We start from the raw sequence: 14,749 nt of genomic DNA on the forward strand, positions 1-14,749 counted from the left end.
TCTATATTACATGAGAGTGTATACAGTTTATACCATATCAATGAAATATTTGATTTACTGTTTGAATCTAATTAGTGTACTGATTAGCCGAGAGGTATAATTTTTGAGTATGCGGTCTGGTCCGACGTTTCTGCTTTGACTTGTCAATGTTGTTTGCATACACTATAAACCTTATAATTGTTGTCTTGCAATTTACATATATATGATTTATTATACATAATTTGTGCATCATATACCATAAATGTAGGTTGCATACAAACTCGGTTGAAAATCCATTTCATGTTTCATAATTGTTTATGAATATGATTCCCATGGAAATGGTGTGGGAAGGCATTGAAACTTGTCTCTTGAAAATTTGATGAAAACATGTGTTTCTATTTTGAGATTTGTGATTCTATTTTGAAAATGTGAAAAGTCATTTTGTTATTAAACAAAATCTGTAAATTATTAATAGATGATTGTATATAATTTTTATTTTCATAAGTTAAACAATCTGTTAAAGTTATTTCAAATTAGTGAAACTTACATCACGTCAAAGAAGAAGTTAGAGAGACAAGCAAACATCATCGTACACATGTTAACCCTTTTTTTATAATTATTTTGAATGGTCTCATATTTGATCTAGCAATAGCTATGTAGATGCATAAATGCTTTTGTGGAAAAAATGATCTTGTTTGTTTATTGTTGCAAAGAACTACAAATGAGATTGATAACTTTGATTTTGAATTGACTAGCATGTTTTTGATTCATCTGCTTGCACTTTACAAAACAAATCAATTAATTTTATAATATAAATAAGCGTAAATACTAAATGACATGTACGTAGATATTTTGTAATATTGTTTTAACAATATTTAACGTTTTTATAACGTCTAAAGATTCTGCCCCAGCTGCATAGAATGATGTGCTCCAACTAGATAATTGTTATAATGATATAAAAATATCATTCTTTTGATATGCAACTAAATATCAATTTAAGAGGGAATGTGCAAATAAATTGGTGATTAATCACCACTCTTTTTCACAATTCAACTGAAAATAAGACATAATAAGAGTACGAATAGATATTTAGAAACATATTTTTCTCTCTCAAGACACTTTCACCGGTTAGCAAGGAGGACTAGATATCACAACACATGCCAATAAAACCATCTCAAATGTATTGTGACACATAGAAAACTTATACATAAAAGATGTTAAAATAATGAAAGTGAAATTAGTGAACATGAAAATTTACATGATCTATATTACATGAGATTGTATACAGTTTATACCATATCAATGAAATATTTGGTTTATTGTTTGAATCTGATTAGTGTACTGATTAGCCAAGAGGAATAATTTTTTAGTATGCGGTCTGGTCCGACATTTCTGCTTTGACTTGTTAATGTTGTTTGCATACGCCACAAACCTTATGATTGTTGTCTTGCAATTTACATATATATGATTTATTATACGTAATTTGTGCACCATATACCATAAATGTAGGTTGCATACAAAGTCGGTTGGAGGTCCATTTCATGTTTCATAATTGTTTCTTAATATGGTTCCCATGGAAATGGCGTGAGAAGGCATTGAAACTTGTCTCTTGAAAATTTGATGAAAACATGTGTTTCTATTTTGAAATTTGTGATTCTATCTTGGAAATGTGAAAAGTCATTTTGTTATTAAACAAAATCTGTAAATTATTATAGATGATTGGATATAATTTTTATTTTCATAAGTTAAACAATCTGTTAAAATTATTTCAAATTAGTGAAACTTACATCACGTCAAAGAAGAAGTTAGAGAGACAAGCAAACATCATCGTACACATGTTAACCTTTTTTCTTTTTCTTTTTCTTTTCTAACTATTTTGAATGGTCTCATATTCGATCTAGCAATAGCTATGTAGATGCATAAATGTTTTGTGGAAAAAATGATCTTGTTTGTTTATTGTTGCAAAGAACTACAAATGAAATTGACAACTTTGATTTTGAATTGGCTAACATGTTTTTGATTCATCTGCTTGCACTTTACAATACGGATCAATTGCTTTTATAACATAAATAAGCGTAAATACTAAATGACATGTACATAGACATTTTGCAATATTGTTTTAACAATATTTAATGTTTTTATAACGGCTAAAGATTCTGACCGAGCTGCATAGGATAATGTGCTATAGTTAAATAATTGTTATAATTTTATAAAAAATATCTTTATTTTGATATGCAATTAAATATCAATTTAAGAGAGAATATGCAAATAAATTGGTGATTAATCACCACTTTCCTTCACAATTCAACTGGAAATAAGACACAACAAGAGTACAAATAGAAATTTAGAAACATCTTTCTCTCTCGTTCTTCCACAATTTTAGCGATGCAAGGTAGAGATTTTTCCCCTATTTTTCCTTAGCAACAAAAGGTAAAAATCAAAAAAATAAATAATGCATAAGATATCTTAGGAGAAACAAAAACAAATCTCAGGGTTTTAAGTAGATATTTACTCCACTCACCTTGACATGTGTGCAGGCCCGAATCTGAGGGCATACGAAATAAACATTGGTATGGGGCCCCCAAATTTGTGGGGCCCACAATTGAAAAAAAAACAAATATAGAAAATTATTATTTTGCATATTTTATATATTATATTTAAAGGTTTTATGTAAGAAAAACAAATAAATCAATTAAGTTAATGTAAAAAGGTATTATAATAGGTTATTTTCAAAAAATTATGTAAATATCATAGTAAATCATTTTTTTATAAATTTTTTAATTCTATGATATGATATTTAAAATATTTTTTTTATTTTTGTATAGGGCCTCGAAAATCTCAGGACCGGCTCTGCATGTGTGCTTGGGAACTGAGAGGTACGCAATGTCTCTTGTGTCTTATCCACCAGTCTACGCCGTGGGATGCTTAGAATCAGAGCAGCTTGATCAGTTGTTGCTGCTGTTGATGTAATTCTGAATCTGCCATCCCAACGCCTGTGGATGCCTTCACTCGGATACAGAAAATCCAGTTCAACCACCTGCAAAAGAGATATATTGGAGAGAGTTTATAAATCACAAATTATCTCGAAAAATCCAGTCATTTCATGAAGACGAAAGTCTAACCTGCTCACTGTAGCCAGAGTTGCGGGACATAACAACTCCCCCATCTGCTTCCAGCTATTGCCATTGAGGTTACATGAAAGCCTTCTCTCCATTTCTTGTTTATCCACTTGAATGGAAATGAATCGCTAACTTTGTAAGACGAGTAAGAAATTTTCTGGCTTAACATCTCCATGCACATAACTGAAACCGCAGAAGATCATGCCTTGTTAGGCTAGTTAACAAAGAAAAAAGACATATTATGTTAAGAGGTGCAAGGGCTCAAACACATGTAAGAAGGAACTTCAGTCAAGCAAGGTAAATACAAAAACAAAAAAAGTTCAAGTGCAAACCCTTTCGCAGGAACTCCCCAAGGATGTGTAGTGGATACTCACGCTTGCCATGAAGTGTTCCATATATCCCATAAATCTCGTCCCAAGCATATCCATAAACCAAGGCCAAAAAATGGATCTACCATTAATGATATTAATAGTAGAAAATCACAAAGGAGAGTGAATGGGAGAGCCAAAACGATAATATAATAGTATCCTTGTCTTCCTTTGAAATGTAATATAAGGACTCCACGACTGCCATCAACCGGGTCAAGTAGTTAATCATATGGAACAATTCACGAGAGCTACTAAGGCAAGATTCAAAGGAACAGTGCGGATGAAAGGACGAAGGCATCGCATCATCAGCGATGTTAGCAGCTTTTGATCTTTTCCATATTACTTTAGAAACTTTCGGTACAGAACGCATCAGCCTTGTGTTCCTTCTTTGATTTCCGAATCTAAAGATATTTGCCTTAGTAGTTTCATGAAATGTTCAAACGATCAACAGACTCCTTGACCCGGTTGATTTTTCGTCATGTCACCCTACAAAAAAAATACAATAAATGTGATCAGTAGAAGCTATGCAAGCTATGAAAATAAGCAACATTTTGATTAGACCTTGGGCTTTTTCCAAACAGAACCAAAGTTTATGTTCCAATTTAGGTTAGGAGTTCGGTTCGGTAAGTTTTGAAGAAACTAAATTTTGGTTCAGTTAGGCAATCAGTTACTTTGGTTTTCTATTTTTTTTTTCCTAAAACAATTATAACCAAACAACACTAAAACTCAAACCGAACTAATCCAAATAACTGAACTCACCAAACTTATCCGAAATTTAAACAAAATTTAACAGATCAAAAACTTTGGTTAAGTTCGGTAGATTTTCAAAAACCCAACTAACCTAATACCGAACAGAAGTTCATTTCAAGTTAATTTGGAGAGATTTAGGGCAACCCAAATTACCAATTCTGAGTATGCAAAGCAGTAGAAAACACCAAATGTATAGAATCAGAAAAAAAAAAAAAAGATTACAACTTACAAGTCACAATATTCAGTTTTGCCGTCCAACACGATGAACATGGTTTTAACCGCCTTTACATTTATTTAAAACTAACTAAAACTAGAAACCATGTTAATATCATCTTCCTTTTTGTCAATAAAACCTGTGCTTCAACTTTCAAAGTATCAAATATTAACAGGATCTTTTTTATTTCTCATAAGACTCCGAGCTCATTTACCATATGACAGTTCCAAATGCATGAATATGACACCAAAATCTCTATGTTAACCGAGACTAAATGACTTACCTAATTACATTTTTATTACGATCACGTGACAGTTATTTTATAAATATATACAGTCATATCTGAAAAACTTACCTTTTAAAACAAAAGATAGCAGATGAAAACAACAGCAAAAAAATGACTAACAGCACATACTCGCATACATACACACTAAAGTTTGAATAAGGAAAATAGAAGGCTAACAATACTTGCTTACTGTAAAAGAAAGTAACTTCAAAGGTTATGAACTTTTTACGAAGAAGCAAGTTTACCTTGGAATGATTATTGTCAAAATGGATCCTCTCATTTGATGTGTATCTGAAGACTTCAAGAGTTTGAACGTCACCACTTGCGATACTTGCTTCCATCTACCAAAAGAGGACAAAGATGATGAAACAAAAAGGGTTGATGACTTGATGTTGGTTAGGGAATGTAACACACGTTTTCCCAGTCTCAAGCCAAGCGAAGACCCAACTCTAATCCACAGGAGAAGAATATGACTTTGATTTTAGGGTTTGTTTTCATCAAACAACAACAAAAAAAGGGTCATTGAGCTTTATTGAAATGCAAAGAACAAGAAATGAAAAGACCTTTTTGCCACCAAGATAGAAAAAAAAAAAGAAGATTGTGCTTTCGTGAAGCAAGAATTGTTCCGAGACAATGTTACTACGCGTATTTATACTAAACCTATCTTGATAGGAAACCACTAATGGACTTGATTGTTTCTTTGGGCTTGGGCTCTTATAGGGTCATGTGATAGTTCGATTCGATTTGTGGAAACCTTCCGCCTTAGTTGTGAAAGAAAACAACGATCTTAAGCCACCACACCTTATAAGCGGTCGTGATAGTTCAAGTCATGACAGTCGAGACGCTTAATCACCACTCACAATTGGCTTTGTTCTTCTCAGCTGACAATACCAACAAGGAGCTGAAGTTGAACATTTCAAGTCATGCATGGCGACAACAGCAAAAAAAAATATAGATTATTTGGTTGTGAAGTTATAATAATACTGGTATCAAAAATATCTTTCTCTTTTTATATGAAATTAAATAGCAGTAAAGGGGAAATGTATAGATAAACGGGTGATTAATCAACATTGATTCATAATTCAACTGAAATAGACACAACAAGAATAGGAACAACATTTTAGAAACATTTTTCTCTCTCGATTGTTTTAAACAATTTTACTAATACATTTTAAGATACGGTTCGGCCATAACTTAGCGATGCGAGGTAGAGATTTTTCCCCCATTTTTCCTAAACAACAAAAGGTAAAAAAAAACACAATGCATAAGAACTTAGTAGAAACAAAAACAAATCTCAGAGACTTAAGTAAATCTTTACTCTACTCACCTTGACATGTGTGCTTGGGAACTGAGAGGTACGCAATGTCTCTTGTGTCTCATCCACCAGTCTACGCCGTGGGATGCTTAGAATCAGAGCAGCTTGATCAGTTGTTGCTGCTGTTGATGTAATTCTGAATCCACCATCCCAACGCCTGTGGACTCCTTCACTCGGATACAGAAAATCCAGTTCAACCACCTGCAAAGAGATATATGTTGGAGAGTTTATAAAACTGAAGGAAGAGGAAGAAGAAGGCATCTCATGAAGACAAAAGTCTAACCTGCTCACTGTAGCCAGAGTTGCGAGACATAACAACACCCCATCTGCTTCCAGCTGTTGCCATAGAGGTTACATGGAAGCCTTCTCTCCACTTCTTGTTTATCCACTTGAATGGGAATGAATCGCTTACTTTGTAAGACTGCTGTGTATACGCCGTGCCTTCAAAACCCCAATTTTAAAACAAAACACAGAATAAGCCACAAATGTTTTTTTTTCATGCTAAAGAGCTAGCACATTCGGACACTAGTGCATATACCTTTTGACATGACAACTAAGGAGCTTCCATTGGCTGCACCAGCAATAGAACTTATGTAGTAATTCTTCTCCCACTGTTCCATTATCCATTCCTGAGACAGAACAGAGTTTTCACACTCACATGACAGAACAGAAACTTAAGAATAAGCAAAACAGAGAAACACTAGACCAACCTTATGCAAGAAGACAGGAGAGAGTTCGTAGACTTGGTTTGTGAAGCCAGTTCCAGCATCCATTATTAATGCCCATAGATTCGAACATGATGATACACAGCTTATTAACAAACCATCTGCTATACCTCTCTCAATATGCTGTGCCAGCCTTATATCAGCCACATTATAATGATACCTATTTGCACAATTTGATCGTTAGTCCAAAACTTTTCCACTGTAGACACACTGAACCGGTCTAGAATCAAACTCTATTTAACCAATAAGTTACAAACTTTGACTTCTAATGAAAAACTTTGTATATATATAAATAGTTTGTTGTTTAGTTTATTATTAAATATTTCGAATGTATGACCAATAACTTATTCTAATGGTATTTGAATTGATAATATATCTATTTATAAATATTTTGTAAAATTATTATGCGGACAAAACACCTAGTTTAACCAACAAGTTACAAACTTTGACTTCTCACTAGTGGCAGTGGACAGATCAAAAGACATTTACAGTTAACTGTCTGGTATAATTACCTCTGCTTCATTGGTTGCCTAGCATTGTAGATCGATATCCACTGCGTTGCAGGGACGCCTAGACGGACATTTTTCCTAGGGGCATCTTCTTCTTCTTCCCCGGTGCTCAACCTACCTCGCTTCTGTCCAACTTGAAAAATGATCTACCACAGAAAAAAACAAATACAAAACGTCAAACGAAGTACTCCAAGGTGACTATATAACAGCATGAAAACGTCACCTTTTGAGCACCCTCTGTGTTAATAGGCCTAATAGCTGGATTTTCCCCTAAGAGATCTTGAAACAGAGAGACTAGCTTCCCATAGTTAGGTTCCTCGTCGAACTTCATATTCACCACGATCTCAAGAAACTGCTTGAAAGGAGGGGGACAGAAACAACAAAGCATGTCCGGGGATGTTGCCATCTTCTTTTTGCAGACAAGGAATGACTTGTTATCTCCCTGAAAAATTGAGCAAGAGAAAAGGATTTAGCAGAGAGAGAGAAACATCATTCTAAAAAACGAAAAAAAGATAGTTCTGAAAGTACCTGATATCCTTGCCATGGCAATCTACCTCGGTGAAGGAAGATCAGTGTGTACGCCAATGATTCGAGATCATCCCTTCTGCTAGCAGTTCTCCCTAAGTGAGCATGTGCACTTGCGTATCTTACTGTCCCCCTACGTATATTGATTCAAGAGAAGAGTAAGAATGAATGTAAAGATTAGCAATTAGGTAACAGTTGGAAAAGTTATTACCTAAACATATCGGGACGTTGATCGTATTCAACATGTTGTCCGCTACCACCTTCTCTCCACTTTGTTGCTGAAAAGTTAGTTAAAAAAAAGATGAGAAAGGTAAATGAGCACATAACGAAAATCACAGAGAGAGAATGAAATTAACTAACCTAGTCCCAAATCAACAAGAAAGAGCTTTTTCTCTTGGGACGTTGAAGGCTGGCCGAGTAAGAAATTTTCGGGCTTAACATCTCCATGCACGTAACTGGAACGGAAGCAAACCATGACTTGTTAGGGTAGTTAACAAAAGATATAACATAATAAATTAGAGGTGTAAATGCTCAAACAGATGTAAGAAGGAACCTTAGTCAACTTGGATAAATACAAAAACAGAAACAAAAAGTTTACAAACCCTTTTGCATGCATCTTTTCAAGGATGGATAGTGATTCAACTGCAATGCAAGCTACCATTTCTGAGGACATTCTGTTAAGAGAAAGGAAAAAGAATCGTTAGGGCAGTCACATTTACAATCAGTGATGGAGTTTTAATGTCGCATTTGCAAGAAACCAAACAAAATTAATTAATGAAAATACTACATTAGCTATTATTCATTAATGAAGAGTTACTCACGCTTGCCCTGAAGTGTTCCATATATCCCATAAGCTCGGTCCGAGCATGTCCATAACCTGGAGGCCAAAAGAAGATCTACCATCAATGATAATGACCGGAGAAAATCAGAAACGAGAGAAGTGAAAGGAGGAGATCCAGTACCATGATATAATAGTCTCCTTGCCTCCCTTTGAAATGTACTCTAGGGACTCCATGACTCCCACCCAAGGTGCTGTTCACATTAAAAAATAAAATGCTGAAAATCAGCTGAAGAGAAATTGTATAAAAATAGTAATAAAGCTGAGTGAATCGAACACCCACTTGTACACTTGCCACTCATGTGGAGGACCATAGTTGCAACCCTTGCTGCTCCTATGCTCAAACTTCAGAGCAACCTATAACAGCAATTGGGGACGCTCGCTGTTAGCACAATTACGCTAATAACAGGACAATACACACTAAGTAACATTACCTCCAAAATGCTAGCTCCCGCACTACGATCATTACCACCACTAATACGCCGTCCCACAAACACTTGTCCAAAACCACCCTTCCCCAGCTTCCTCTCAACCTTATACAGTGGTGATCCCCCAACTTGGACCTGATAAAAGAAACAGAATCATTATACATTACACCAAAGATATGCATCTAAGCAGTGTTCTAAAAATCGGTCTAGGCGGACCTATAGTCGGAAAATCAGACCTAAACGAAGCCAGTTTTCTAGTCAATTTTTTTTAAGCGTGCCCGCCCGCCTAATCAATAATTTCATATAAAGTACATAACTACCACCTAGGGATTTCTTGAATATTGTATGCATTTTAGTGTTCTAAAAATCGGTCAAGACGCCGCTTATTCGCCTCCGACTAGTCAGCAAATCAGTCCTTAACGAAACTAAACTATTTTCTAGATCAATTTTTCGCCCGCCTAATCAATAATCTCATTTAAAGCGCGCATAACTACACGCCTAGCCATTTCTTGATTTCTTGAACATTGTATGCATATATATGATAATCCAAACACCATAACCATATACAAAGCTTTTACCCTTTCAGGGAAAGGAGCAGTGTTTCCTTCTTCCTCCTGAGCCGCCGCCGCCGCCTTGTTAGAGCCGCCAGAATCGTTACCAATCGCCATAACTATCTTCTCTTCTTCTTCTTCTTCTTCTTCAACCACTACTACCACCTCTTTAATTGCCTTATCTTCCTCTTTCAACTTCCTCGCCGCTAATCTCGTTCTCGGCCTCTCCGTAACTCCAACAGCAGCAGCAACCGCCTTGTTCCTCCTCTGTTTCTTGTCCTGTTGATTCAGAGCTGGAGGCTCGGCGACACGGCCACGGCGGCGGGCTCCACGGCGAAGCTCAGGCATAGCTCAAACCCCATGCAATCGAGACGGGACGGAGAGAGTCGTCCGATCATTATAGTCCGATCGAAACGAGGGTCTGGATCATGTCGGATTTGGAAAGAGATTTTGGGGATTTTTAATTACAGATCTGTTTTTTTTGTTTAGGTTTCTTCTTTCGGTTCTGTTGCGATGATGAAAGGAAAGAAAAGTTATGGATGGAAACAAATGGACCGAGGGGATTTAAACAGGCGGTATTTATGCCACGTCGGATATTACCTTTGTGAAGGAAACAAAATAAATTTCCTTTTCGTGTGTTTAAAATTATAACAATTAGATAAAGGAAAATAATAATAATGCGAGTAAAATTCTTTTTGTAGAAAAATAAAGTGAGTGAATAAACAAAATCAATACTATTAAAAGGGAAAGAGTCCTAAGAAATCTACCTATAAAAGTTATTTGGACTCTTTCACTAAATTTATTTTTTATGGTCTTACCTTATATGTTTGTAACAATACATTACTCAAGACCATATATTTACCCGATTTTTTCTCCTTTCTCTAACAATCCCCTATATATTATTTGAGAAGCATTGCAACATTTTTTTGTAGCCACATGTCATCACTAAAATCATTCTTACAATCCTTAGAAAAATAGGTTGGTCCATTTAAATATATAATAAGCTTTTTATTAAACCACAATAAATATATTATTAATGTGCTTCATTATTTCCTTAAATAAGATTACGAAATTGCCAAATGTGGCTAAAGTATATATGACAATTAATGATTTTGAATAATAAAGATTTGATAAAAATAAGTGTGTATTATAATTATATTTGTTTAATTGTAATCTATTAAAATAATTTAAACAATCATAGTAACCATATAATAAAAATTAAAAAGAATATTTATATATTATATTTAAAATTTTTAAAACGAGTATAAATTACTAAAATTGTTAAAAATTTCACATTCAAATTTTTTGATTTATGATTTAAAACTTTTGTTATGACATGATAAAAATAATTAAAAAATAATATCAGTTGAAAGTCTCATTTAATAAGTATCAAAAATAAAAGATACTAGATTTTGATCCGCACTTTTAAAATGCGAATTTTTTTTCTTTTTTTTTTCAATTGACAAATATTTAGTAAATGTCATATTTTCATATATTTGTCTCTTATTTTATAAAAGACTTAAACTTTTGATCTTTATTTATCGTATTTCATTTTAAATGACTATTTATGTTTAAAAAATTAAAATTTATTTCTTTAATGAATTAAGTTGGTATAACTCTGATAAATTAATTTTATCATGTGGTTAATATTTTAATAAAAAAATATATACTTTTAATAAAGATTTAAGAAAAAATCAATTTTTTTATGAATACTTAAATTATATTAAGAAAAGAAAAAATAATAATTAATAACTAGTTGAAAAAAAATTATTTGAACATGGACTCAGTGGCCCAAAGGAAAAAAATGTGAGCATTGGATCTGATTATTTTAATCGGCCCAAATGACCCAAGAGAGATCTGATGTGGGCTGGATCCGAAAAAATGACTCAATATAGATGTGTTATTAATATTATTTGATTGCCCTTAATGAAACATGCAATGTTAGTAAAGAAAATGGCAGGCTAAGGTAAAAATGATAATAGGATCATGCTTTAATAGTATAGATATAAATATATGTATCATTTTAAATTAAACTATATTCCATATAAAAATACATAAATATCTTAATTTTGAAATTTACTTTGAATATTATTTTGATAAAAAAATTTGAAAAAATATTGACAACTTAATTTTTTAAAATATTATAAATTACTTACACCATTCCCACAGTGAAAATTTTGTTATCACTATTTTAGACTTTTTGCTATAAGAGATACAAATGATAAAAATAAATGAGAAAAAACATCATTTAATAAATATTAATATTAAAATATACTATATATATATATGTTACTATCATTTAAATTTAATTATATATCATATCAAATAAAAAATATATTTTTTCGATTTTTTCGATTTATTTATATATTTGCACCAATTTAATTATATAAATAGTAGATAATGACTTTTTAATTATTCAATATATATTTATTATTTCATAATATGTTATAAACATATAATATATAAAAATAATTTATATATATAATGTTCATTCCGCGCAAGGCGCGGGTCTTAACCTAGTACGTTAGTATTAATTAATATTGATACCAAAGGGAGAAAGAATCAAATTATAGAAACTCGGCCTCATTTGCATTTATATGCATGCAACCGTCTATATATACTATTTATTGTTGATTATTTATACTTCTTTATTAAAACGAACTATATACTTGATTAGTACAATATATATATATATATATATATATAACTTTTTCATGATGGACCATATAATAATACAATCATCCAATTAAAACATGGTTCAAAATCTTACTTTTCAAATATTATATTATTACTCTTTATTTTATGTAATACACTTCTTTTGTAAATTAATTATATCTCTCATCATAGTGATTGTCAATAATGTTTTACACTATATTTTATGCTCATGATCACAATTTTTAGATATTGATACTATTAAAAGGGAATGATCCTTAAAAAATCTACTTAAACAAGGTTGTTGGATCATTTCATTTAATTTTCACAAATTTAAAATATCTTGTGTTTTAAATCGGGCAGTTTAGGTTGTTTGGAAAAAAATATAAGATAAATAATTAACTATTAATTATTTGAATAAAAAATATTTGAGTCATTATTTTTTTTGTTGCATAATTTGGTTTATAAATAGTATTTTTAGGATATTTGGTTTTTAGAACTTAAATATAATTAATATTTATAGGTATATAATTTGTTTTTATAATTTTAAGTATTCATTTGGTTCTCAATTCGGTTTCTATTTTTTGGTTCCAAAGATATATGATATGCTCGGTTTTTTATGAAATTTGGCTTAATTTTAATTTTTTTTCAACCGAGTATGGTTAAGTGCACTCGGGTAAATGTACCCAAATTTATACATTATAATATATATATATTATATAAAAAATAATTTAATTAATTTCAAAAATAAATCCAGCGCGGGTCAAGGTCTAGTATCTATTATAACATTCTCAACTACAACATTTTTGAATAATAGGATAACCGTTTGTTGCCAAAAAAAACAACAACATTTTTAGAAACACCAATTTATCTATTATTCACTCCGTTCCGTATCATTTTAAGGGGTGTTTGGAGAAAAAAATTTTGTTTCAAAATAATTGATGTTCTCGTTACTTTAGATAGAATTTAATATCATTTAAATTTGGTTGTAACCAATTACTGAAATTTTTTTTTATTGGTTTAGTTAATTTCATCTAATGATATTTTTATGTAATCAAAATAAATTGTATAGAAGTTTGTATTTTTTAATCTAAGTGCAAAAATCTTAAAAAACAATTAAAGTGATACATAGAGAGTATAACTTATGAAAATTATTATAAGATGACACAAGAACCTGTAATTTTATTTGTTTTATAAAAAAGTTACGTTTTATTTGCATCATCATGTGTTTGCGACTTTGCGTCATGCTAAAGTTTTATGTAAATTTGTTTCGATTAATCTACATAGTTAATGATAAATTTGTTTCGATTAATCTCCACCGGCGGTCTTCTTAGACAACAAAATTTTTATGTTATGAGGTTTTGATTAGCTAGTGATTGGTCTAATCATTCTATTTGTGTAATAACTCACGAAGACAAATAATATAACCACGATTAATTGATGATTTTTTAAATTATTTAACACGGTTTATAGACCTTTGTGCCACTTATGTTGACCCAAACGGTCTGTTTCATGTAGAAACGACTTTTAAATTTATTTTGTTGATGGAATCAAACCATTTTTTTTTTCCGTCTGGATAATTTTTATTTAAAAAAAACGGGTCAAGCCCAGATAACATAGTCCAAAGCCCAGATACAACTAAAAGGCAATAGACCCAAAACATTAAAGCCAAATCCATTAACGAGCTGTCGGCCCAACCATTTATATCCCAAACGACGTCGGCCGAACCACGCACCAAGGAGGGTGGCATCTGAACACGTGTGAGCATCTACACGATGGAATCAAACCATTACAATATTCAAATATTTACTAATTACGTTATATTTAGTTTTGTTGTAAAGACAATAACAACCCTCACAACAATCAGGCCACGGAACATGTCATTCAACAAACCCAAACAACAACATTCGTTGAATGCAAATGTTAAGTAATGAAATTGCAATAAACAATACAACGCCCAGTTATACGACAGAAGAAAGGGCGGCGAGAATAAGGATGAACTTTGTCCTGCTTGTGGTTATTAATTTATGTGTACGATGATATTTTGTGCTTTGTTTAATAAGTGTATGTGTGCGTAGAAAGCGTGTGACGTTGTGAGTGTAATTTATCCTAGAAATAAAATTTGTTTGTTTATATTAGTGGTCGTTTGCTAGATGGAGGTCAGGTGGTTAATGATGACGTTGTTAGTTACGTAGTTTGATAATTATCACTTGTATATAAACAGTAATTAGTATCTCTATCTTGAGCTTAATATTTATCCCATGGACTGTTGGACACTTGTGAATACGTTAGAGTCCCAATATCTGAGATTTGTTGGATTGTTTCTACCAATTGATGTACAATCGCTTCCACAGCCAGCTTTGTTGATTCCAATTTCCAACTAGAGTTATCTTTTTACTGGTGGCGAACATGAAAATCTAATATCTGCCAAAAGAAAAGTTGCAAATCAATATTTGTTATATATTAACAAAGTAAAAAATGTTTCTACAC

General features: G+C 32.2%; 1 protein-coding gene across 2 annotated transcripts; it reads right to left on the reverse strand.

The window, feature by feature from the left end:
* Window positions 1-963: 963 nt before the first annotated feature.
* On the reverse strand, window positions 964-10,153 carry LOC103842673 (casein kinase 1-like protein HD16). 2 transcript variants are annotated; one of them, XR_004450815.1, is made up of 18 exons: window positions 9,635-9,955; window positions 9,063-9,191; window positions 8,912-8,985; window positions 8,753-8,822; window positions 8,612-8,667; window positions 8,393-8,464; window positions 8,151-8,245; window positions 8,002-8,068; window positions 7,794-7,923; window positions 7,489-7,707; window positions 7,269-7,411; window positions 6,742-6,916; window positions 6,570-6,660; window positions 6,315-6,472; window positions 6,044-6,232; window positions 5,868-5,947; window positions 2,293-2,351; window positions 964-1,042 (listed from the first exon to the last, which is right to left on the reverse strand). XR_004450815.1 is itself a non-coding variant. In XM_009119333.3 (16 exons), the coding sequence occupies exons 1-16, from the start codon at window positions 9,953-9,955 to the stop codon at window positions 5,888-5,890; spliced, it is 2,049 nt and encodes a 682-aa protein (XP_009117581.2). In that variant the 5' UTR covers window positions 9,956-10,153; the 3' UTR covers window positions 5,709-5,887. The 2 variants fall into 2 exon arrangements, 1 of the variants encoding a protein (XP_009117581.2); XM_009119333.3 differs by lacking the exons at window positions 964-1,042; window positions 2,293-2,351 and having other exon boundaries at window positions 5,709-5,947; window positions 9,635-10,153.
* Window positions 10,154-14,749: the final 4,596 nt, after the last annotated feature.

The sequence above is a fragment of the Brassica rapa genome, chromosome A01 (assembly GCF_000309985.2).
Source record: "Brassica rapa cultivar Chiifu-401-42 chromosome A01, CAAS_Brap_v3.01, whole genome shotgun sequence".
In the NCBI taxonomy this organism is placed as follows: domain Eukaryota; kingdom Viridiplantae; phylum Streptophyta; class Magnoliopsida; order Brassicales; family Brassicaceae; genus Brassica; species Brassica rapa.